The sequence below is a fragment of the Homarus americanus genome, unplaced genomic scaffold (assembly GCF_018991925.1).
Source record: "Homarus americanus isolate GMGI-L3 unplaced genomic scaffold, GMGI_Hamer_2.0 scaffold51476, whole genome shotgun sequence".
NCBI classification, from domain to species: domain Eukaryota; kingdom Metazoa; phylum Arthropoda; class Malacostraca; order Decapoda; family Nephropidae; genus Homarus; species Homarus americanus.
The window spans coordinates 1,191,126-1,217,997 of record NW_024736148.1 but is presented as its reverse complement, the minus strand read 5'-3'; the positions used below and the strand labels follow the sequence as shown (position 1 = coordinate 1,217,997).

The 26,872-nt window shown below is 36.9% G+C and overlaps 3 protein-coding genes across 6 annotated transcripts in view; 1 reads left to right on the top strand and 2 right to left on the bottom strand.

Moving 5' to 3' along the window:
• The window catches only part of LOC121872022 (SH3 domain-containing protein C23A1.17-like), a 30,308-nt gene extending 21,897 nt beyond the window's left edge, over positions 1 to 8,411 (bottom strand). For 2 of the 3 annotated variants that reach the window (XM_042374663.1, XM_042374665.1), the window contains exons 1-2: positions 8,319 to 8,411; positions 8,010 to 8,160 (exon numbers count right to left, since the gene is read on the bottom strand). The gene's annotated coding sequence lies outside the window, so the exon portion shown is untranslated. The remainder of the gene's footprint in view (positions 1 to 8,009; positions 8,161 to 8,318) is intronic. The other variant, XM_042374664.1, reaches the window with a different exon arrangement.
• A 354-nt stretch (positions 8,412 to 8,765) lies between these two features.
• LOC121872021 (glutaredoxin-related protein 5, mitochondrial-like) lies at positions 8,766 to 12,646 on the top strand. Its single transcript, XM_042374662.1, has 3 exons — positions 8,766 to 9,008; positions 11,384 to 11,498; positions 12,150 to 12,646. Exons 1-3 carry the CDS (start codon positions 8,871 to 8,873, stop codon positions 12,338 to 12,340), a joined length of 444 nt encoding a protein of 147 aa, XP_042230596.1. The 5' UTR covers positions 8,766 to 8,870; the 3' UTR covers positions 12,341 to 12,646.
• Positions 12,647 to 15,050: 2,404 nt separating this feature from the next.
• On the bottom strand, positions 15,051 to 26,872 carry LOC121872020 (inhibitor of growth protein 2-like). Of its 2 annotated transcripts, none has more exons than XM_042374661.1 (6): positions 26,778 to 26,872; positions 25,195 to 25,269; positions 23,528 to 23,731; positions 22,871 to 23,034; positions 22,242 to 22,367; positions 15,051 to 20,623 (listed from the first exon to the last, which is right to left on the bottom strand). In XM_042374661.1, the coding sequence occupies exons 2-6, from the start codon at positions 25,220 to 25,222 to the stop codon at positions 20,417 to 20,419; spliced, it is 729 nt and encodes a 242-aa protein (XP_042230595.1). In that variant the 5' UTR covers positions 25,223 to 25,269; positions 26,778 to 26,872; the 3' UTR covers positions 15,051 to 20,416. The 2 variants fall into 2 exon arrangements, with proteins under 2 accessions (XP_042230595.1, XP_042230593.1); XM_042374659.1 differs by lacking the exon at positions 26,778 to 26,872 and adding an exon at positions 26,312 to 26,526.

Genomic DNA, 26,872 nt, shown 5'->3' with positions numbered 1-26,872 from the left:
CATGGCGTGTTGACGGTGCACGTCGTGGCAACAAGAAAAGTGACACACATTCCTACTGCATGATACTACCTGCCAGACCCCGCACACATACAGTATAGTCACTGTGATATTGTGATGCTTCCAACTCCCGCCTGTCGTGTGTGGCATTTCCAGAGTAACAGAAAACGATAATTAAAAAACAATAATTAGTAATAAATGCAACATAAAATTCCACTACATAAATACAGAAGGTAAACATTTTTGAGTTCTTAATGTTACTGTAAAAAACAAGATCTCAGACCAAGTATGTACAGAAAGTTTGCTTAAATATAACATCAACGAGACCAACTTATTTGAGGTGAAACTTTTGACCGTGTGAAAAATACCTGAAAATGCTCCCCACTTTCAAATAGCTTCGTAAAGGTTGCATTTTCCCGTCATTATTTATTTTTTCTTTGGGAGAAATAACGGAAATTCACGATAATGAAAACCAAATTACCTGATCAAGTGAACAATGGTTTAAATACATGCATGAATGTCCTGAAAATTTCTGGGACATGAATTATTTTGTAAGGCAGAATGTGTTCATATCAAGCCGAAGCACAGAAAACATAACTTCATCGGGATCACGTTCCACACACAATGACCACATATGAAGTGATTTTGTCAGACTTTTACAATTGCAAGCAGTGGGGAAAGCAGATACAGTAATGAAAGTGGTAACACGGAGAGTTGAAAACGATATAGCAAAGTGAGGAGGGGCGAGACAAGGGGTCGCCTCTCCCTTCTCATCGAGTAAACCCACACAGCTACTACAACTACCACCACCAGTACACCACATCCACGATTCCAAGATTACAATGACCACCAAAAATCACCACATTCCTCAATATCAACCACTATCACAACCATGAATTTTACCATTACTTGTATCACACTCAAACAATAACTACCTCTACCGCCATCAACGAACACTCCCTATACCCAGATCCACGCCTGTAAAAAACACCCAACCCGTGTGTCATATTCTACACCTCAGTTATACCACTCTTACGCGCGATCTCTCTTGGTCTGAGGTAACTGGGCGTAACTTATAGTGTGGTGAGGTGAGTGTGGGCAGAAGTGAGCCGGGAAAGGTAGGTCGCCGCTGACGTCTGGCTGCTAATATTAGAAAGGAGTGAGTCAGCCAAGAGGGGACATCTGAGGGGTGGTGCCCTATATTTGGTACACTACCTTTGTCCTCCGTAATGGCAACCATATATAGTGGTGAACGGGAATGAGACTGTGTATATGGCGTCGACAGGGAAGTTGGGTGAAAAATAAGCCCACGTGTTTGGGGAGAAGGGATTTTCCACTTCTCGTCTCCCTCCAATATTTACTTTGATTTCCTATTCTACAGGTGGGGGAAATCAGAGCAAATGTACGAGGGAAATAGAGTGGGAAATACAAGGAAATTGAGTGGGTGACTGGAGCAATTTGTTCGAGGGAGACTGGGTGCAAAATCAGAGGATATATTCATGACATCGTGGGAAATCGGAGAAATATATTCGAGGAAGACAGTGTGAGAAATCTGAGTAAATGTTTAAACAGTGCGGAAAATCTAAGGAGATTAAGGGGGAGATGAATGGGCATATTAGAGTAAAGATTAGCAGAGGAAGAATGAATATCACAAGTAATAAAAAAAGACGTAGCCGAAGTCTAGACAGAAACCTTTAACTACCCAAGCAGCAGAAGAGATCAAGGTGTGTAAAGGTCACTCTTACATCTGTGTGGTTGGTAAGGGAGCCGAGGGCTGACTAGCCTGACTGACAAGATTGATGCTGCATTGCTGTGGCTGTACCTCTAAGTAAATGATAGGGTGCTGCGCTTTAACGAAATCTGTGATTCGTTTACGTAGTTTAAATGGTGGTAGTTAAGAGAACTGAACTTTGTGTAATTTAGAAAGGCGAGTCTTTGGCATAAATTATTTATCATAAGAACAACGATAAAAGTATAAAACAAAATTCATATATGTTATGAAAAGTAGACACATTTCTGAACTCTCAATTTCAAAACTTCAGGTATAATAATCCTTACAGTGACAAAGTAATTAAGGAAGTGATTTAACCTACAGTAGATATAATAGAAATATACCTAACACCTACTAACCTCAATCTGACCAGAATAAATTGCAATGCACCAGGAACCTAGTTAAGGAAAACCGAAAATTTTCCACACTGAACGTAAACACAAGCTGAGCAAGTGACGGGGTGGGATGGTTAGTGTGATACAGCACCGGTATATAATGTTAACGTGTTAAATAAAGGTGAAGGTAAACTAAAAAAAATAAATTTGAAGAAAAAAAAGAATACGATGGGAAATGGTACATGACTGTATGAAGGTGTACGTTTGGGATTTTTGTCTTTAATTTAATGATCTTGCGATAATGGGTAAGTGCACAACTACGCAACGTTTAAGTAACCTGGAGGAGTGTAACAGACGACCAAGGTAGAAGTTAACGTTAAGTATACTAAGGAACTTTTTGACAAATAACTCGTTGAACTAAGAGGTGCAAAATGAACTCTGAACTATTAATATAAGCACTGAAAGGTATATAGGATACCCAGTGACGCTCAGAGGTATGTAAGGGGAGTGCGGTAAGAATGTCACAACAATGGAGCAATATCAACTTAGAGAGACAGGTCTGTTGACACTCTTGTGTAAAGGGGATATTTTGGTGCATATTGTATTAAAAATAGCGACTTATTTGCAGCACAATCACACAATGTATTACGCTTAATGACACACGCAGAACATTAATCCCTTATAGAACCATTACATAAAGTATTCCATTTAACGATATGTGGATCCCTTACTTAGAACACCGAGCCACGAGAGTTGCATGCATGCAGCGTCAAGTAGGGTAAATTAGTGCATGGTAAGACGAGGCTATGTCGCACCCTCCCAGGAAGTATAAGTTGCTCAGCGTCACTCAATGTCGCACCCACACCTCTCCACTCCCATCCCGTCTCTTAATCCCCTCTCTCTTCTGAGATGGTGTTCCTCGCCTTCCTGGCGTAGCAATTGCGACAAGTGGGCGGATAATGGGATAGGAAGTGTATGTAGTGCAAGGAGGGGCTGCAGGAAAAGCAAACCAAGCAGGGTTTGGAGAAAAGACGAGGATTATTGTGAACTGGAGGAGGTGCGGGAAAAGTCTGGCATAAATAAAATAACTGGCCACGGAGGAAAGAAAGTACACGGAATTGAAAATCAAAGCAGGAAAATACTGAACAAGAATATTATGAAGAATCACAATAGATGTAGAGAAGCAAGGGAGTCAAAATTAAATAGATATCCTCTTATCACTCCTGCAAGCCCTCGCCCGCCATGGTCGAGGGTGGCGGCCGTAATCAAAGAGCAACAGACTCCCTCATTCGTTCTTTCAAGCTGCCTTGCCAGACACGTCTTGGTGCAGTATTTTCTCCTACCACAAGGTGCCAAGCTAACCATCTGTTTTTCTTTGACGCTTCATACATCCCCAACATCACACACTGGTTGCACCTCCATCCCCAAATGCCATTCGTGCAAAATAATAGTAAATACAAATAATAAAGATAGTATAATGAGTGGATCTTTAGTTAAAAGTATTGACGGTTACAGTAAAAGTACATGTTGAGAGTACTAGTGAAGAATATTTATGACGGGAAAGTAAAAAAGATAGGAGGGGGGGGGAGGGGTTACCCCTAAGGAAGAAGAGAGGACGGACGGGGGAGATGAGGGAGAGTACAGTATCTTTGTCGCGTGTCCAAATGCTTACCACCACTTCTCTCTTGGTGTCCAAAAATACTCCCACAGCAGCACCACGCCCTCCTCTGGTCTTAATAAAAGGAGACTAATTCACTCCTCAGGCCACCTTCCTCATCTTAGGTAGTTCTATGTCGTCTGGCTCCTTGAATACTTTGGGGAGCCCAACCTCAAGTGTTATCTACCCCCGTAAATATGTAAAAAAAAAAAAAAAAAAGTTGACCTTGTGCGTTTAAAACTTGTATCTCACGTGTTCTGTAGTTCAATGGAATTACTCGAAAAATTGATCCCTGGAACTTTTTTTATTTTGCGACTCAAAACTTGTGGAGTAAAACACCAGGACACCTTAATTCGTTCTAAATTTTGCAAAACCTTAGGTCGTCAACCCTATGAAATTCCAATCCGTTCTTTCTGTCTTTCACAATTTACTAGAACCATAAATCATCTTTACTATTTGAGTGGTATATTTTGGCTGGCAAGACACGACCATTTACATGTCGCCATCATCGTCCATGACCTACTGGCTATCTGTCACTTCTTACACTGCCCTCAATCTCAGTCGGGCTCAGGTGGCTGCTCAAATTGTGGTTACAGTCTCAACAATCATATCCTAATGTTATAATCATCAGATAGACTGGCAAATGTGAAGTTCCACACAATTATATAGCACACGGATATGAAAAACAAAGAATATAAATTTTTGTACACATTTTTTCCAGTAAACGTTAATGAACAGTACTGTACTCTCAGGTTGTTGTATTTTGTTGAGCTTGGGGCGGGGAGGCACACCTACCTAATAAATTACTGTTGCGGCTGTGTAATACATATAGTATACTCGTTCCTGATTACTCGCTACAGATGTATGTTGTAATAATGCCCAGGGTTTTTTTTATGGCTCCGCCTGCCGGGGAGAACTACATTGGGACTGTGTGTGCGTGCATCAGTTATACCTGCACGGCTAGATTGCAGAAATAAACATAGGGTGAAGATCGCGTTTAGTTTGGCGGAGACATTCATGTTTACAAATTTTTTAAACTTTTCGTGGTGTTTTTATTACGCTGATGAATTGTTTTAACAATAAAAATTATCGACATTTCTCAAAAAACATTATTACATTGCTTATCAGATTTTGTTTTTCGGCGGATGTTTCACGGTTTTAATGCCTAAGAGAACTCTCCTATAGACCAAGGACTTGGTATTCTGACGAAGGAATGCAGAAAAGCCTGTGCAAACCGCCGCCGCCAAAAATCTGTCACCAGCCATGAGTTGTCACAAGGAGGTGGCGTCGGCATCAAGCCACGGGGCTTTGTTGTGGGATTCGGAGAATTCTTGTCATGCCCCCAAATATTACATGGTACACAGTCTGGCTACTATATAACATGTACACAGAAGTGAGTTCCTGGCCAACCTGCACAAACTTTTTCTGCACTATACCTTCGCCCAAATCACGCCATTTCATATTGATGTATCAGAATTTTTATATTATCTTATTACATTGAACATTTATTTTACGAAGCTCATATTTTTCTCATGGATGACTTTCTAGACTTCCCCAACTACAGTTACATTGCGCAGAATATGAGGGACTGAAAACAAGCCAAGACAATTTCTAAATTAGGTTGACCATACTACGGTGAACGAGAGAGATACATCATAAAGCCAGCCACATAGCTCATTTTTACTTCAACTTGTCTCAGCAAACAAACCTGAACTGCGTTTCCCCCCACACTGTATACTGTAGATGTCTGCACAAACAAGCTCAGTTGGATCTCAGAGGAAGAAGCTATCTATTAGTGCTGTCATTGTTATGTCTACTTTATATTTTTTATATAGTAATGGCTTATATATTATGGGAAATTTCGATGAATTCTAATATGAACTTTTGGAGTTGTGTAAATCACTGCACTGTAATATGTAGTACAAATTAATATCGGCAGGTATATTTGTGCCAAAGTTTTATTACTGATACAACACTAAGGTACCTTCTGTACCTGTTATCTACCCAAAATTTCTTCTTCGTTCGGTATCTAAGGTATTAAAACATTACCAGAATTGAATCAACATATTTTTAAACCCAGTAACAGAAATTGCTTGTAAAAAAATTCCAGCATTTGAATCGAGCACCAATTTTCTAATCCTGGAATTTTGGTTGGAACTATTAGTTGATTTCTGTCAAAACAGTGGCCACGTAAATATCTGCTATCAAATAACCGCTTAGCTATATGTTTTTACGCTCACAAAATCACAACACGTGGGAAAATAGCACCTGTGAAAACAATTTTCAATCGATGAAATAACATAAGCCTACTTTTGCTATGTACACGCGAAAGCAGCAGTGTTGTCTGTTTACAGTGCATGCAAGCTGCAGACGCCCAGCCGCCAGCCTGCCGCCTCGCTACTGGAGCCTGACATGCAAATCTGTCATTACTGTGCTGGACCCAACACAATTGTCCGCTTTCGACCATTTCCACGTGTCAAGTTGACCATTAAGAAAAATAAGAGTTAAAATACCCACTCCTTACTTCAGTCGTTGTATTAAATTACATTAGTTTTTTGTTCAATAAAAGACACACGAATGTACTGTACATTATGTATACACATGCATATTCAGGACATATAAGTTATTATAAGCAGTCAATTTAACGACATATATATCTGGTTGGTTAGCTTAGCTTCAATTGTAATTTCTGAAGGAGGTACTGTCGCCTCACCACGGACTATAATATCGTCATTAAGGGCGTGGCACTCCCTTGCTCAGTAACAAACTATTTGAGTGTGCCTACAACACTTCGTTATTTACACACTAACATACACGGTATGAGTGTTTTGTGTACGTTAATGTGACCACTAAGACTATGCACAACCAATTCGACGAAACCAAATAGCAAACAGTGAGTGTATTGTAATAAATATCTGAACAGTTTCAGTTGCGATAGTGGTTACAGTTCTGTTAACAGAGCTATAATAACACTGGGGTGTCACTGTGTATAAGGAGACTCCGTCGATATCTTGCTTTTCGTTTTGAACCACCACGAAACGTATGGAAGCCACGGCCTACTTACCGTTTCATGTGTACGTATACCTATAAACGGCGTTTTTTATGGATTTCTGACACCGGGTTCATTAACGAGTATCATTAAAATATTTTCTACGATATACAGTACGAGTTCGAATAGGCAATCGGGTGCCAGTCAAATTTCAAGACGAAGCAGAATATTGTAATTGAGTATCGAGTTCTGTTGACGGTTAGGAGTCCTGGACTTCATATTTCGCTGTATTGACAGTCCTGTTTTTCAAAAGGCAATAAGTATAGCTCCGTCGACGAACCACATGCTCAGACTACACTACTTCATAGATGTATTCTTAAAATTGAAGTATGCAGCACCTGGATGCAGTATTGGGCTGCGTCAACAAAATCCTATGTTTGGTATACCACAATCTGTCGGCAGAACCAAGGTGGTATTTGCCTCCAGACTCCAGTTTCCCAGCTTTCAACCTTAATATAACTTAACCTTACGCTAACCTAACTACTTCTTCGGTAAATCTTCTTTGGCTTTCAATTATACATCGAAGATATACAGCGAAGTACTGCGAAAAAATTGGTGGTCGAGGGTAACTGACAAGCCAAGCCACGAAAGAGCCCCAAACCCAGAAACGCCTATCACCAGGCCTCTACCAACGAATATGACTATAGTATTGCTTAAAAAAATAGACTAGAAATAATGGTGTGCCTAAGTATCTAGGTTCCTGAAAGAGGGTAGCATTTTGAAATGTCTAAAGGGCACCCGTATTAAAATCTTGATTGAATACATCCACCGAGATGAGATAAATTAAGTGTTGTTGTATTTGATAATCGTTCAAGCAGTCTGGACGGTAAAAACAAAAAACAAGGAAACTTAAGTTACCCATCCTTATGATCAAATGGCAACAGCAAAATTGTCAGGCTGTAATGCATTAGCTAATAGTAGTGCACGTCAAAGTATTGACAAACTGCGTCAGGTCAACCCTGCCGTCCTCTACTGCATTATGACTCATGGTAAATAATAAGTCAACATCAAAGATCAATTAGGTCGTGAAAGAAAGCTCTACACACTGAAAGTCTAATCAAAATAAAAGCTCATACTGAAATCTTTCTTATATTAGCTATTCAATATAAACAAACAAAATACGCACATAAAATTATTGTATTGATAGACAAGGATGTCTTTTAATGAAAAGCCAGGTGAAAAACAGTCAAGTTCATATACCTGTTCTGCAGGACTTCCATCTCAGAGCTACTGCCCAACATTTGCTACACTAAAAAGTAATTTGGCTAGATTGTCAGGTCTGTAGTTCTTCACTCACAAAACTTTGTTCGCCTCACTATATTTCCTAGTTCTTGGAAACCATTCGACTTCTCTGTAAAGAATTAAATATAATAATGTAAGGTTATCTTACGTATGACAGCTTGCCATTTCAGTAAATGACATACGAAATAGTTATTTCATTTCGCACGTGTTTACGGTTAATCCAAATAAAACAGTTTAAGAGGATCGATTAGTCCACGATTATTTAACTCAAATGGATCCAACTTATGTGGCGACGACGGAAACTGTAACGCCCTCACACCCCGAGACAACCCTCAACACTGAGGCTCGGCTGAGTCGGCTCCCAAAGTTGGATCACCGGATGAAAACTCTTCACAACAATCCATCAAAGGCAATATAAACCTTTACATTTCCGAAAAGTGGAAATAAAAAATATTTTGACAACAATATTAAAAGTCTGGTAGTTGTGGTAAGCAGCAAACTTGAGGGAATAATTTACCTTTTCTACTGTTTTCCTTGGGATCAGCTGGCACATGTTCGAGTGTGTGGGTTAATGGATTTTAAAATTTTCACAGATGAATACCGCTTACTTTTGTTTATTCGTGAATTTTATGAATAACTGAAAATACGACTAGAAATACGAATAATTCAATTTATAATAGTATATTAAGGCATACAAGAATACCTGCTTTAATAATTACATACAAGATTGGAACACATGTAGGCAGACGACGTAACATCAGGTGTTGTGGTGTGGTCCTGAACTGTGCTCAGTGAAGGTCTTTGGTCATCACCGCCACTATGTTCTTAGTAGCCCGTGTTGTGAGAGCATCCCACCCAATCACATCAACATTTTTAAGATCCTGTAGCACACAAGTGGGTAGTAAAGAATATTTTGACAAATTGCTCGCCGACCATAAAGTCGTCGTGTTTATGAAGGTTTGTAACTTAATTTTCACTACTTACAGACCCTAGACCTAAAACACATAGTGCTGAGTAGATATTAACCAGATATATGACAGATTTTGCAAAACAAGGTAGAGTAAATGTTACATTTATTGCGCTGTTTGTGCAGTTGCCAGAATGTTTTGGGTGGAGCACTACAGATCATGTGATCTTCGAAAGCTGGGAGGAATGTTATGTAGAAATCATATAAAAATATGGTAAATATTCGGGATTACTTTACTTTCGGACAACATGGGGATCTTTGGTAGTTTCGACAATTCTAAGACTTTTTCTATGAAGTTTCATAAGAACATAAGAATGGAGGAAACTGCAGCGGGCCTATTGACCTATACTGGGCAGTCCCATTTACACCCAACCCCTATTACTCATATGTCCATTCAACCTATGTTTGAAGCTGTCCAGTGTATTCGAGTTAATGATGATGTTTGGTAACTTGTTCCACTCTTCCACTACTCTATTTCCAAACCAATGTTTACCTATTTCACGCCTAAATCTAAATTTGTCTAATTTAAAACCATTGTTAGGAGTTTGCTCCTGGTTGGATAGTTTGAGTACCTTTGTAATGTCCCCTTTGTTTAGCCCTGACTTCCATTTATACATTTCTATCATATCTCCCCTTACTCTACGTCTCTTGAGGGAGTGCAGATTAAGATGCTTTAACCTGTCTCTTTACTCAATGTTCCAAATGCCTGGGATTAGTCTTGTCATTCTCCTCTGAATTCTTTCTAGGGATTCTATATCCATTCTGTAATACGGTGACCAGAATTGAACTGTGTGTGAGTTATATATGCCAGGTTAGGTCATTTCCGAGGGAAACGTCATAGAAGAAAAGTGTCTTAGAATTGTCTAAAGTTCTAAACTTCTCATTCCGAAACTTAAAATCCTAAAAATTGCTGGATGACCGAAACTATAATTTTACCTTATTGATTACTGTTTAAGATATTATTATCATGGTTCCTGTGTTGTCAGAAAGTAAAAATTTACCCAAGAGTACTAAATTCTGTAGTGACCAAGCACAGAACTTTAAACTCTATACTGTATTGATTTGTATAGAGGGAGATAGAGCAAAAAATTAATAAAACAAAAATTACTATACTTTATTCTATAGTGCTTTTGTCAGAAATTTGTATACTTTTTATTTTTATTCTATTTTTATTTTAAATTTCACTTAAAAATGCAATTTTGATTAAACAGTGTAGTTAGGGCTTTGAAATAGAGGGAAAATATGGGGTCGAAAAACTGATGAAACAAAATCTATTACAGAAAACTTTAAACCGTGTAATACCTGTATTTAAGAAAGGTGCCCGGATTAAGCAGCTAGGTTAGAAAACTTTTTAATAGAAGAAAAATTCTTCAGGTTATCAAGAACACCCCAAAAAATGGTGGAGGAAATTAATTTTTGCCAAACAAAAAAAAATCAAGAATTTAACTTAATGTACTTGGTATTCAATCCTAACCTAACCAGAAAAAACAGAAGGACCTAACCTAACCTTCTATCCCTGGCCCCCCCCCCCCAGTTTGTACATCTAACTTAACACAACAAGACAAAAGGAAAAGCAAAAGAACCTAAAGAACCAAACCTGAAACAAGTCAGAAAAACTAAAAAAATATATAAATTTCTGACAAAACCTATTTAGAGTACTGTATAGTACAATATTCTTTTTTCCATCTCATATATAAATCATTACTGTACAATAGAGTTCTGTGCTTGGTCACAACTCAATATTGTAAAGACAACGAGAAAATGGAGTGTGAAGTTACATAAATAACATTTTGGTGTTATGCTAATGATCATGTTATAAGCAAGAGGACCACACCATTTATGAAAGTAGGTGATAAGAACCAACCAAATGTAGCCCACCTTCACTTTAATATCCACGGGTAGTTTTGTTTGCTTTCATTATTGGTTAGATCTCATGGCCACTTTTGTCCTATACAGGGTACAGTACATAATTTCAGCTCTTCAAATTAACTTCTTTTTAATTGAAAATTTAGAGGCACAATTCAAATGAAGAATGACTAAGAAGTAAGAAGACATGCTCCGTGAAGACAACATATATACAAACCAACCATAGCCCTTCAGATGAAATTTACTTTATTTGTCAATTCTCAGAATTGATGGTAAGATACAGGGAATATGTAACACAGTACTGTAGTCATAAATTACAGTGCACTACATATACATTTATTTGTATGTGGTATAAAATTTTTGAGGTGGGTTAAGTTGTTTTATAGTACAGTACTGGTAGGTAACAAGGGAGGGATTGTATTTACATTACTGTATCAGTATATCACATTAATTTTCTCTTATGTTGTAAAGCTTAATATTGCAACACACTTCTTTACAGGGAACTCCACACATGCCAAGATGCGGCTTCAGCAATGCTGTAGTTCAGATTTTACGCATGCATGGTGTTGAATATGATGCCCATAATGTTTTGGAAGATGAAAATGTCCGACAAGGTAGGTTAGATAAAATTTTGTTTCACGTGTATATGTATAAAAATTAAATGTATTGCAGTGCTTTTTTTTTTTTTTTTTTTACCCCTGCAAACCTTATTTTTTTTTAATGTACTGTACTGTGAAACCTTCATATGACGGACTTCTCTTCATATAATCCGTTATATTGAGGGTCTAATAGAAGTGAAAACCCCTATCTAACAGACTTTCATCTCTATATAGTTGATTAGATGGAGGTTTCACTTCTAATGGACCCTTGATATAACTGACTTATCCTTTCCAAATACAGTACATGTACTGTAGTCCGTTAAATCGAGGTTTCAGTGTATTGTACTTTTTTCGTACTTTGCATTATTGTTTGTTGATAGGTGAAATATTGATCGCCTAAACAATCATGACTTTATTTGTTACTCCTCTGCCTTGACCTTTCATTCAAGAAGGTTTCACCAAACAGTACAGTACAGTACAGTACAGTACATTACACTGTACAATACCTCTGTTTTATGACAATAATAAAATGGGTGTTGGAGGTGGTAAAGAGAAACTGCTTTTACTACATACTTCTACCTGCACCATAACAACTATAGCTGAAGTAATTCAGGTGATTGTTACCAAAAATAATACCTGTTTTTATTGTCCTCTTATTTCTTACAGGGATCAAGGAATACTCAGAATGGCCAACAATACCACAGGTTTTTGTAAATGGAGAATTCATGGGTGGCTGTGACATTCTATTACAAATGCATCAGAATGGAGAACTGATTGAGGAGCTTCAAAAGGTTGGCATCACATCTGCTCTACTTGAAGCAGAAGCTCAAGATGATAAAGGAGATAAGAATAAGTGAAAGTAGGAAGCTACAAATCCATTTTGAAGGTGGTACTTATATTATTTTCATAAAAAAGTAGGAGTAATAAATTGCATAATTGTGGGGGATAACAAAATAAATAAATACAGTACACCTTTTTTCATTTTGTACGTGAATTAGATGCAAAAGACCATTTTGTGACTACTGTAGCTGGTAAGATTAGATTTAGTCGTACAGGAATTTAATTAATGATTACCAGATTTCAAACTAGGGTACCTATATTACTCGGTGATGATGTATATTTACTGTTGTTATTGTACAGTTTAATAAAGAAATTATTCTTGAGCAGTCTTATATCAGTAAACTGTTACATATATTCTAAATTAATTACTGAATTTGCATTGTTAGATGCATACCATACTTATGTGCTGAAAATTGGTCACAATACCTTCGGGCTTATATGCCTTAAAATATAATTTGTGCATATTTGTAGCGTTATACTGTACAGTAGTGTTAAAATAGGGGTGTGTTCAGATATTTTGAATTACTCATTGTTTAAGAGTACCTGTACTGTACTGTACTACACAATGTGCACAATTCTTAAAGGGAACAACCTAATATCGTACATTGTTAGAACATTTACAAAAAGATTTTGCCAGCCTCGTGTAACCTTTTGTTTACTACAAACCAAAACCATAGTATTAAGATACTGTAGGTGTAGGCTACACGTATCATTGTGTCAGTTTGCAGTAAAGGTGGATTGATTATTGAAGTCAGTACAGTACTGTATATCACTCTGTACAAGATCCATATCGGAAAAGTGACAAGCTACCAAAGGGGATTATGTTATTTGACAAAAGACAGTTAGCTACCATTGTGAGAAGAAAAGCTAAAAAGGTAAATATTTTTCCATTTATTCTCTCTCTCCCTTCATATTTTTCCGTTTATATAAGTATCTCCAATCACACGCACACACAGTTATTACCCTTAACTGGCGGCAAATGCTTCCCTTTTCCGGCCTCATATGCACAAGGGTTCTGTTCTTGAAAAACTTTCCCAAAACATCTTAAGATATTACAAAACATGTTTCAATTAAATTTTTATGTACACAATGATTATCAGCCAATAATAAACATATTAAGTGAAATACAGCGTGCCCTTACAATTCACAGCCTTCAATTATTTGCGTATGACACCCTGGATGTACCCAAGAATATCTGCGGGTAGTTTTAAAGTTGGCGGCATTTTCGCAGCTGGGACGGGGAGCCTGCGGGTTTTATGGCGTCCTGCAAGGTGTCTCTCTTGTCCCAGGCGGCTGGGCCATGTGCGCTCACTCCGCCTCAGTCCGGGTTAAACATTTGTCTGTTTCACGCATGAATTAACTGTTAAACTCTGGTAACAAATTCATGCTTTCGGAGGATGCATTTAATATATACTTATTTTTACCTACAATGAGGCATATTACGACAAATTGTGTATCAGTAAAACTAAATTATGCAAAAACTAACATTTTAAAAGTTCAGAATCACTGAAATATGAAATTGTTCAGTTATATTTCCCACCTCTGCTGATGGCTGTTCACTCGAGCGGCCAAGTCTGTCGCACTCCACCACTTTTCAGGGGCTGTGTAATACTTCAGTGTGATTCTGAACTTTTAAAACGTTAGTTTTTGCATAATGTAGTTTTACTGATACACAATTTGTCTTAATATGCCTCATTGTAGGTAAAAATAAGTATATATTAAATGCATCCTCCGAAAGCATGAATTTGTTACTAGAGTTTAATAGTTAATTCATGTACAATATTTCTGATAAACTTCCTATGTGCTCCTGTTTCAAATAATGAATATATGTATCTTTATATAATTTCGCTAACTATCTTTCTCGTCAGAAACGGTCGTCCCAACGATTATGAATAAACTCATTTAGAAATAGATCATTACTTAAGGACAAAATCAAACAGATTTGCAACAGCCAATCGGCTGTAACTCTTGAGGGGGTGGGACATCTTTTCTCAGCTGAGAAAAAAAAGCACAATAACAACTAACACTATGTCTGTACTATAGAAAATAACAAGTGAACGTGGGCCCTTTGTGCCCGGTGAAAGTTTGAACGCTCGTGCTTGGCTAGCGCGCACCCGCCGTCCGACTGACAGCGTACGAGGGTGCGCCAAGTCCGTAGACTTGCATCGTTTTCCATCGTAAATAAAATGGTTAATTAATGCCTTTCTAAAGAAACCATCGACATGGGACCAGGTTTGTTCCACTCTACGAATTTTTTGCGATTTTTCCACCAAGTTTGATGAAAAACGATTGTGCCGTTTCGGCTGCCCAGAACAGACACACACACAGACAGACAGCTATTCCTATAGTATATTAGATAAAGTGAAATTTACGGATAATACTTGAAGTATGTAATGACGGGCTAAGCACTTTCTTGTACTACAATTATCCTTAAAAAGTAATACAACTTGTTAAAAATTTACGATAAACTCGCTGAGGATTTTAATATGAAAATTTCCTGAAACCATTCCCACAATTCATATAGGGTGATAACCCCAAGGTGAGAAGGTTTAGCTTAATCTGAGGCCTTGAAATTACAGTGAGACTTCTCTGTACACATCAGATCACAAAATCACATAAGGCCAGCGTGGCCATTTGGGATGTTTTACAGGTTAAGTGTACATTATTACCAACAGAACTCCGTTTCAATGGTACAGTATTTCAGTACAGGGTATATAAAAATATAAGGAACTGTGTTAAAGATAGAATTACTTTAATAATCTATAATAATATCTCACCAATGTTATACTGTACTACAGTATATATATAATACTATCTGAAACTTTAACATACACTCCACCTGAAGGCCAATGCTTTACTCACACTTTCATATCTGCATACATTAACGAAATTTATTAGTGGAAAAAGCCTGTAACAGCTCATAACCATTTATAGTACATAATTACTGTACAACTGAAATCTAAAATAACATTAGAATATATCTACTTAATACAAAAAATTTCTATACAGTATATACGTATGACATTTAATGCTTAATGACACTCCCCATGAATATGTGAAAATTTAGATGACTGGAATAAATGCTGAAGTTTAATTTTTGTATACAACCTGTAGCCCAGCAGGTTTTGTTACTGTGCCTGCTTTAACTACCTTGACAACTGGGGGCTGATCACCCATCACATACATTGATCTTAAGTGAGGGAGATTAGGTGCAAAGGTTGCCTTCTAGAAGCAAGCCTAATTAGAACACATGACCTCCCAGCTAATACACCTTTCCAGTCATCTTGCATCCACCAAGATTCCCGGACTAATACTCCATCTCCATCCACCCAGGCACTTAATTATGAGCTCCAGTAAAAAAATTAAACAATCCAGGGTCAATCCTTAATAATTGGCTTATGCCCTCTGCCAATAGGCACTTGTTATAAGAGCCAGTTCCAAAGCAGGAATAAGTGGTACACAAGACTAGGCAGACAATATACCATGCGAGAACTACTCAAACTACTTAACACAGGAGATGGGTACTGAACCAAATACTTACTCTCTCTTACCAAGCAACTCTGGTGTTATCCTGGATCCCATAAACCAGTACAGTAATATCTCCATTAGCCAGAATCCCGCTTAACCGGAACTCTCCGATAGCCGGAATTGAAATATTCTCGGAAAATCGTTACCAAAGCCAGAATTTTCCGGAAAATTGAGGCTTTGAGAAGGATTTTCTGGAAAATTCCAGGGAAGGGGGGGGGAGCTTTTTTTTCGGTTTTGAGAGATCAAAATCGGGAGCATTTTCCGTAATTTCCAAGACAATTTTTCCGGTACTACCGGTACCCAGAAAATTCCAGTGATGGGGGATATTTTTCCAGGTTCAATAGATGATGTCATGTGCAATTTATGGAACTTCCAAGAACATTTTTCCATTACCCAGAATATTCTGGGGATGAGGGATTTTTTCCGGCTTTGAGAGTCGTATCGTTACCCAGAAATCTCATTCCCGGAAGTGCTCTGCACCAATTGTTCAGCCTAACGGAGATATCACTGTGCAAAACAGCCCAATTCAGTAAAGAAGAAATGGAATACTACAGGATATGAAATGATTGGCCTAATTATAATCCTATGAATCCATAAACACTGTTAATGTTCCAGCATTGTGCATCAGTGATGGAATGGATAAATTATATTCCATATAAAATGTCCTGAAACTTTCCACACACAACAACCAAAGATGTGTTGTACTGAAGATACAGAACAAAATACACTTCTATAGATGTTCCCCTCCAAGTCAGAGAAAGAAAAGATAAACAAAATACTTATTCAGGTTAATGTGGAGGTGTTGAACGGCAGCCCTTTTCTTTCCTGTTACGTTATTCCACCGAACAAAACTCTAGGACAAGATCGGACCTCACTGTCTACACCCTTAATTTACTATACAAAACCTACCAAAGCACTGCAGTTACAACTGATCCATCACCCTGTGCTATTTCAAGGCTAATTCGAATACTCTATGTGGGGAAAGAACAACGTCCCAACACCTAACCTTCCTAATTTAAATAATACAGCTTACAATCCTCTCGCACTACCTGCTTGAAGCGGGTCTGGCAAAGAGGACGAGGGTGAATTCCTCGTACTAAAAACAAAAACTTTCCTAGTAGGTATACCTACATACAGTAATTCTGTCTCTATTTCCAGTCTACTACTGAAAATACAAACTATTTTGAGTTTTCCAGCACACCATTCCCTTATATACTCCAGACAGTTTTATAAAGATCTTCAGTTCTCCTATCACATGGAAATGAAGGGCTTTTTGGTGGAAGAATTTCTTTGTCAGTTTGAGAGTTAAAACTTTCTAAATCTCGTTGAATATGAATGACTCAAAAATCATCTATCAAACCAAGGGGTGAAGGCCATACTCCTTCAAGGTTCTCTTTACTGTGATGTATTGAATTCATCTGAAACTTCATCTGAGTAATACTGTACTCATTAAACCATTCAGTTCAAGAATCATTACATCACCCTCCCCCCCCCCTGAAAGCCTTAAGAACAAGAATAGATGTGGACACAAAAGGACTAGGTTTTGGCCTCTGAAATATGCAATGATGGATCTTGGCAGAATTGTTTTCTACCATACCCAAAACTATGCACTGAAGTTAACCTTTTCTTCTTCAACATTTTACAGCCATTATCCATGGGGGCTTTCCAGCAGCTGCCAACTAAGTACTAACTAGGTGCAAGATTGCTTTATATCACTGACTGAATGAGAAGTTGTGTTTTCAACTTAAAGTGGGCAAAAACTGTTAAGGTTAGATGAGGTTTCCAGGTTTTGTTGCATTTTAGCAACTGTGTTAGGATGGTATACAGACAGTATTGGTATTTAACAATGTAGTGCAGCCAATTAGGTTGGTTAGGTGAAGTTTGAAGGTACTATACTGTACAGTCCAAGCCATTTGCAAGTCACACAAATTGACAGCCTTAAAATTCTTAACCGGCTACTTCGCTGGGTCCATCCCTCCCCCATTTCCTGAAACACACAAATCAGGCAATTAATCGGCGGTCAGCCAAGGTGCAAAATTAACGCGTATCCCCAAACCTGTTGGTATGGATAGGTTTTAGAAACAAAGTTTATAAACAGTTTATATTCCATGTTGGTGTGGCTTATAAGTGGAGTGGACTGTACATACAAAATACTATGTGGTAAAAAATTACCTTCCTTGCACTCCTTAATTATGGCATTTAACACTTTATGTAAGATTAAAAAAATTTTATCTTCTCAATACAGTATAATGATAGAGGGTTGTACTGTACAGTGAGGTCTTAAGCAAGGACCCTACTTCTACCAGAAATTCTTCATATGCAAGAAAAATTTGGTTTTGTTTTCATAACTGAGCATATGAAATCGTGTTCTACTCCACTTCCATCCTGTTAATACAGTACAACTGTTCTTTGTCAAATGCATATCTGCCAATACAGTATGTGGATAATTATTTGTGACATTAATTTGCCCATCAGGGCAATCCTGCAAATGTGAGCTCGAGAAAATTGTTATGTGGTTGACATTTTGAATGAAGTGTGCACCAAATCTTATATGGGTCCAAACCCGCCACCCTGTGGAGCAACAACCAGGCAAAATATTCCATAGATTAATATTTAAATATCTTAAAACATTATCTGATGGTTTTTTATTGAAAATAGTAATTTATAAAATGTTACAATTTTTAAATAAAATGTGCCAATGAAAGATGATGATGATGATGATGATGATGATGGAGAGAACATTAAGTGTGTACCATACAGAAGCTCAGGTACAGCCGTGTGCTACTTGTTTAAGACGAACCAAACACTTGGGTTACCAAGAGTATAGATTATATTTAAATATCTGCTGAGTTTGTTTTCATAAAAATTATTATTTATATGATTCTGTACAGTATAAGTATTTTATTTAATACAAACATGCAGGAGAGGACAATAGTGGGAAGTATGTGTTCATTTGTTGGGGAAGTACAGTACTCCAGTCTCTACTAGTATAAATGGGTTTGGGACAGTACAGTATAGGTTGTGGAACATATCCTTATTTTCTTCATTTAAATAGTAGTTTGTTTTATGTGATTTCAGCTTATGCAAACCCTTTTGGGGGAATACAATCATTGCATATAACCAAGGTATTCAAATGAAGTAAAAAAAAAATTGGAGTAGAGCATTGTTGCTATTTTGATTATGGAATACCACCCACACTAACAAATGCTGCCTCCTTTTGGCATTTACTATACTTAAACCCCATGTCTCAATGTGGTGAATTTGCATCTAACTTCCCTTAATTGAGGTCAATGTATATGGCTGGGAGGAAAGGGCGTTCGTAAGACCAGTCCCTGCTGTCATTGCAGAAAAGGTATGAACGACCCAACCCACTCCCGGCACACGCAGTAAGAAACATTGATCAATAGAGAAGATCAGCTAAAAATATATTTACTAAAGATATTTAGGCAAAAAGAAGAATAACGAACTGATTATAGTATTACTTTCGGGTGCAATGCCTGTACTTGCTTGCAGGGGAGACTATTGCAACTTATTATTCTACAGTAAACAAAACCAGTTATCTAATGTACCTTTGCCAGTAATTGATTAATATAAAGGTTACAGCATTAACCAAACACTGACTAATTAAGACATATACAAAGATATATTTAATATTTTTTAAAAAAATGACTATTTTCATCATGATTTACCAAAGATTACACAGGAACAACACCAATGTGTGGTCTGTTTTAGTGAAACATTTTGTAGACATCAGGTACAACACTACATATACTCCTAAAGATACTAACACTATTATCCAATACCTTTGCTTACTTATCACTCGGCAATTACCTTCAATAAGCTCAATTTCCAATATGAAGTTCATGTGCATAAAATTTCTTATCAATCCTTATAACAACAGTAAGTGCATATAACAACAATACCAATTTACAGAAAAATTTTTGTGAAAAATACATCAACAAAACATGTTTTACTGGTAACCATTAGACAGTGAAAATTCATATTTGCAGTAAATGTCTATGGTAGATGGAAACATTCAGAGATAAAGTTAAAACCATTACCTTAAGATAAATTAGAAAATGTTACATTATCAAAATCTGAGATTTAAGAATTTAAGTATACCATAAATTATACAAGGAGTTAGAACATTGGTATACCTGTACTGTATTAGTTTAAATTATATATAAGAAGATGAGATCAGACTGTAACTGGGAAAGTCATGAGAACTACATACTGTACTGTAGTAAATTATCAAACCTACACGAAGTGGGAAAAGATACTTAAAGCAGTGACACATCTTATATGGTACCGTATCTGAGCTACCATTGGCCTAAACGACTAAAATAATCCATCAATCACAAAGATGGAGGGAAGTGTTTTTCTTCTATATGAAATAAGATACAGCTGAACATGAGATAGAACCACTGTGAATGTGTAATAGGCATAGAGATGCCACCATATTATGAGACTATATATCACTTTCTGAAATATACATAAAATCTTTCTAAAATCATTCTTATGTACAGAGTCATAAACAACCACACATTTTATCATATGCCAGTGACTTAGGACTTTTCCTCTTTCTCTTTATTGTACTTCTCTAGCTCCTTTAAGAACTGAGCTCGAGGCTTCATTACAGTGGGCTTATCCCCCCTACACTTTGGGCAGAACCATTTTCCCTTTGGCTTGTTGGTCAGTCCCACACATGAGAAATGGAACCATTCAATTGGACACAAATCATTATCACAGCCAATCATTTCTCCATATGAAACCTGAAACAGAAAGAACCAAAAATAAGATTTTTATGCAATGACAATATGGTTACAGTGATGATCTTGGATTTCAAGATCCTAAATTCTACCTCAGTCAGGATGCAACCCACCCACACCCTTAACCATCTTGATTTAAAATATATATGCTTGATTTATTCCTGAATACTCACCCAAACCCTTATTATTTATCCACCCCTTGGCTCTTCTGTTAGTTTGTTTTTCAGCAGCTTGTCATCAACCACACCAAGGGAGTCCTTGTTTCTTTAAAGTTTGCATACACAATTTTCAGTTTACTGTAATTTATTTTTTGTGAACAAAACTGTCACAGTGCAAGAGCACCTTCAAGATACACAGATATATATTAATTGACATAGTCATTAGAAGGAGAACACTTAAATGCCTCTCAAAAAATCACATAACCCATCATGAAACATTATCAAACTTCTATAATTTTTTATGCATTCTCACATTTATTATATGCTTATCATTTTAATGTCATAAGAGTGGTAAAGTTGGGTGTAGATAGTGGTGGCAGCCAGCTGTTGTGGGGACTGGGTAGTGGTCAGGTGACGAACAGCTGTCAGATTGTATTTCATACATATTTGAACAGTATGTGCAGGAATTTCATGATTTTTTATTTATTTACATTGTATTTCGTAAATATTTGTTTCATATTTTATAATATTTATTCAAAGTGTTTCTGTACAAAAACTCAACCCGAGAATCGACCAAAATTCCATGCCTGGAATGCCTCTCCCCCTTCAAACCTTTTTTCTTTGAGGAAGCTAAGTTTTGCTGATTGCAATTACAAACATCGCAAGGGTTTTCAGGAGCTGAACCTTTTCAATAAATGAGGACTAATGTATCTATACTCCTAAATGCTCCTAATCCAACACCCACTGCAATTAGTACCAATACTTCAATAGGGTTGATTAACATTTACACGATTACTACTACTCATGAAGTCATCACTTCTACAATAGTTCAAAAGTGAAGCTTTCAGCTGTGCCAAACCATAGCTGGAACTAATATTTTAATACAGTATGGTTCTATTAAAGCCCCCACTCTACTCTCCACTCATTTTTAATCTTGTTTTGTGTACACCTGTGAATTTTTCCTATTTTTTTCACTTTTAACCCTAAAAGAACTGAAAAGTATACAAAGTGAGTGGAATATTTTATTTTCTTCACAGGAATGCATCTCCCATAATAAATAATAATATTGAAAGTTGCGTAGGTTATTTTAAGATTTTCCGACTACTGTTATTCAATATTTTCTTCCCAAAACATGAAATCACTTAACGAGTTCTGATTTGACAATACTAGAATCGAATTATCCTGTTATATATTGAATTGTGTATAATGAAACTACTGAACTTAGTAAGTGACTCTCCTATATAACTTACAACCTAATACTGTACCTTACAAGTCTGATAAGAAAAACTAATACAGTAGTACACAATACAATTAGACTAAGAGGTTCAAATACTGTAATACAATACAACATATAGCATAAATAGAAGTAACCAAATCAAGTGGAGGAACATGTTTTTATTACTGAAGGAAATAAAATAATGTGTTAAATATAAAACTTTTAATAAGAGATTTGCAAAATTTACCTGTTCACAAAGACAATAAGTCGGCTCATCTGGGTCAATGGGAATTTCAGTTGGAGAATCTTCTCGTTCTCTCTCGACTCTTGCCTTCCGTTTCTTCTTTTTCGTAGTCTTTTTTTGAGTAGAACCCTGGTGGAAGTTAATAAAAATTATGTGTAAAATGCCTGGAATAACTCAACAATTTATTATACTGTATTTTATTATATATAAAGCAACATTCACTGAGCCAGTGTTCATAGAGTTAGTCCTCCTAGTGTCAGGAGACATTCTTGATGGTGATGCAGTAAGGGGGAAATGCTTGAATAAGGAGGGATTTTTTTCTTAAAATGGTCATTAGGGTGCATCATTATCTATGAACAATATGGTGAACATTATGATGTCAATGATAATTTGTTTTGAATTTATGTAAATTGGGTGGGGGCTATCAAGAAAATTTGACAAAAAAGAGGGTTAAAACCAAAGCTATCCTTTTACTTGATTACCAGATTAATAACTTGACCACTAATATTTAAGCTTATGATTGTCGATGCAAGTGCACATACAGTACTTGAGTGTATGTACGTATACATATCTTTGTGCATAATCTTGCCCACATTAGTTATGTATCGACATGCAAAATTTTGAAGCTTTACCTTATTTGTTGCCGCCTTCTCAACATGGGGTGTTATAGGAGCATCATTGGAGTTTTCATTATGATTCGTAGCATGATCATTCCTCGTGCGGCGTGCCCTCTTGCTGGCTCTCTCTGGCTGAACTTCTTTTGAAGTTTCAGGCTTTTCTGGTTCTTGTCCAAAGTCTACAGACAAATTTATAAAAAAAACATCCAGTCTATTAACCTAAGGCAGTTATCATATCCTAAATTTTATGTATACAGTGCATACCATTTTTAGTATATAGTACAGTACTGTATCCCACAATTTGGAGGAAGATTAGCATGACCCAACATAATAGCTACTGATAAAATCATTTGAAACATTTATTGATAGATATATTTTATTAATCAGGAAGAATATATGTGTATTAATTAACTAAGCCTCGGTATATGACCATTCACCAAATATTTAAGTGTTATTGTTATGATCTGACTGAATAAAATGCATAAATTCTAAGTGATTTAGTATACAGTATAATATATGAATATTCTGTCATAGACAATTATAATACAGAAAACACACATATGAGAGAAAAACCTCCTTTATCATGGTCAAGAGTAATGTTAATAAATGTTGCACTGTACTGGCTATATTACAGTACAAATTTAAAATGGAACATAATTTGTCCTTTCTTACCTAAGTTTTTGCAATCTAATTCAAGTTGCCTCTGCCTGTTTTCAATGATGTCAAGAATGTGCTGTACAATTTGTAGTTTGTCATCTCCAATTTCCTGTGTTGAAATAAGTTTATCCTGAATCTGAACCATTATACGTTTAAGTGATATAGAGTCCAGTTCTCCCTCGAGCTGTCCACGAAGGCCTTCCATGTCTTGTAGGAGGGCTGCAAGTGAAAAGCAGTGTTATAAAAATCATGTAGCAAACCTATCTACCAGGGAGGTGTTTACCTCTGGCAACATAAAATAGTGCAGTGCAACTACAATACTGTACAGTACTCCACTTTCATTTCTTGAACCACCTGTACTACATAAATATGCAACTAAGAACTACATAACTTTAACTCTTTAAGTCCACTTTTCCCATTATATCCTTAATCTCCCTGAAAATAACTGTGCCACAGTTCTCCACCTATATGATCACTTGTTCCTGATGCCATATTTTATAACCAGCTTTGATCAAACAACTCACTAGAGCCATCAAGTGTTGGGAGTTGAACCCCCAGGGTCCATGACTTAAGTGGATGAGATCTAAAAATATAGAGACTAGATTATCCTTTGTTTTGATACCAAGTTCCCAAAGAAAGGTCCTTCGCATTAACATATCCTAAAATGTGAGTAGGGTTAAGAGTTTATTGCCAACCTTTAAACATATACAATCTGATCCACCCTTATTTTCAACACTGGCCAAGGTTTAACATCACAAGAATCACAACTTTAGGGTCAACTCACCTCAGCATGGGAAAGAGGAACGATGAGTTGGTCCATTCCAACAGTTACAAAATTACTTATTAAATGTTATGCAGTCCTGGGGTGTCAACCAAATACCATACAGTACTGTAGTTATCAATTAAAGGAGCAGCTAACCACAGCCTCTTTGAAGGATGGACTCACTGAAGCTGCCATCTAGAACTTCATGCAGGGGCAAACTGTCCTAAAGGTCTCATATCTGGTGAGTATAGTACAACCACGATGAACAAGTCTTAACAAAAGAAAGTAGAGATTCCAAGTCTTGAACTCTCTAGTCCTACAACCCATTAGCTTATGTGGCTTGATATTTACCTCTGCTGTCAGTTGTCGGTGTTCCCTGTGATCAAACTCTGACCATTAAAGCAGCTATAACTACACTATTTCTGAAGTAGTTCAAAGTATGAAAAAAAGAGTCCCTGAAAGACCCAGACTTATAAATAATAAAAATAAAAGACAAGGGCACAAGACCTTCTCTCCCATTCTCTGCTCCAAGTCAAATCCAGAGAAGAGAAAAAATGGGACAAGCTGAAACTGAACCCCTGATCTTCTCATTAATTTAATTAGGAACCTATTTTAGTATTCCTTCCTTCCTCTCCTATCTTTCACTTGATCCTCTTCTCACATTATGTTTAGTTCATACAAATCTATTTTGACTGGACCACACTTTTCTAATAATTTATCACCTCAAGCTTTACAACAGGCATTTAAGTCACACAAACTCCTTTGACTTTAAATTTATCTCCAGGAACTTTTTAAATTATGTACAGTATTCAAATATCAAGCATACAAACTTTAATTAATAATTAAAATCAGATATGTTACATAATCTGATTACTAACCTAACCATATTAGGATGAATATATTATTTTGTATACTTTACCTTGATAACGTACGTCCAGTTCCCTCATGCTGGATATCTCTCTCTGAACTTCATCCGGTAGATTCTCCACGGTGTCTAAAAATAAATATGCACCACTAATAACACAAACCATATTAAGACACCTAAACATGTTCTTAATGATGAGATCCTTGTTTTACTTCATTATTTTCCATGTGCATTTTACAAATATCAATATAAGGTCAGTTTAGCTCCATTTTTTTTTACCAATATGTTTGTTTACTGCAGAGAATCCAAATCAATGTGGGGTAAAATTAAGTTATTGGTGCATTTGAAAGTCACTTGTAAACCAAATAGGGGAATAGCTACCTGTAGTTTATTTCTTTATGATATAAAGTACCAGTAGCAGTGCCTGCTGAACGTCAACAACGGTGGTCAATATTTTACGCCCATAAACCCTTCTCCACCAATTGTTGCACTTTATAATTTTATTCTGGTTGTTGCCAGATGATTTTATTTGGCATGACATTAATTCACTTAAGAAGCAGCCAGTAACTGTTGGTTCTCTAAATAATGGACACTCAGTAGTGAAGAACACACCATCAGTGAACCTTTACCAGGAACAAACCATTCAACATTTTTTAAATCACACAGAAGTAAAGATCCAAGTTATTAAATCACCAGTAATATAGTGTGTGAACAACACATGTACAGGACAGTGGTAAGCTGTAGTACCACAATGGAAACACCGCTTCTTGCCCAATCAGCGGAGTTAAGCACGGCGGTACGTGGATGGGTGACAGCCTGGCCCTAAGACCACTCCATGCTGCTGGCATTCGGACTCTACCGAAAATAATTATTTCATGGCTTTGTCAGCTGTCCTTGGTCAAATTGAGTTAATATAAATTATTAATTATTATTATTATTACCTGCTGGGGCTGGCACCTGACACTCACAACAAGTTTTCACCTTATCTCATTCCCTTTACGTTTAGGCACACTAGACCAGCTACTGCTGGCTGCACTGACCATAATCTACATAACTGTTTACAATTTGCTATAAAAAGGAAAACAATATACAACATTGTTTTGTTTTAGGTGAACCTCTGGCTTGACACATAATGTTACCTCTTGTATTTCATAACTTTCCTGGCACTTACCGAGAAAATTATCAACGTAAGTAGCTGAGTATAATGCTTCTAGAGCTGCTTGGTTCAACATTTTCTCCACGGGGTCGCTCATATCTGTAAACAGATGCCCCTAACACTCATAGGTCACTTTCCACTTTCATAAAGAAACGACATTAATGTGCAGGGGAGCGAGCAGGGACCAACGCCGCCGCCTCCAGCCAACACCACCACCAGCCACCACTCACTGTCTAAAACTGAACATTCATATATTTCCTCATATTCCAAAAATTTTGTCGTCCATCGTTATTTTAAATAAGATTAATAAGTAAAAACACACACGTAGACACTAAATAAGTATGAAAAATAACGAATTAAGGAAGTTTGGCATCTATTTAATTTATTTTTTTTAAACAACATAACTAAGATAATTATTTGCTGACTTGAAATTCTACTCATAATATTATTTAAATATCGTATCACCGCTTTAAAAACTTACTAGCCGGTTAGTCTGTGGCTCTGTACATCCCCAGTGCTTGCTAACAGACTCGACCGACCGCCCACCGCCTCAGAGCTCATTGTCCAGTGTTAGTG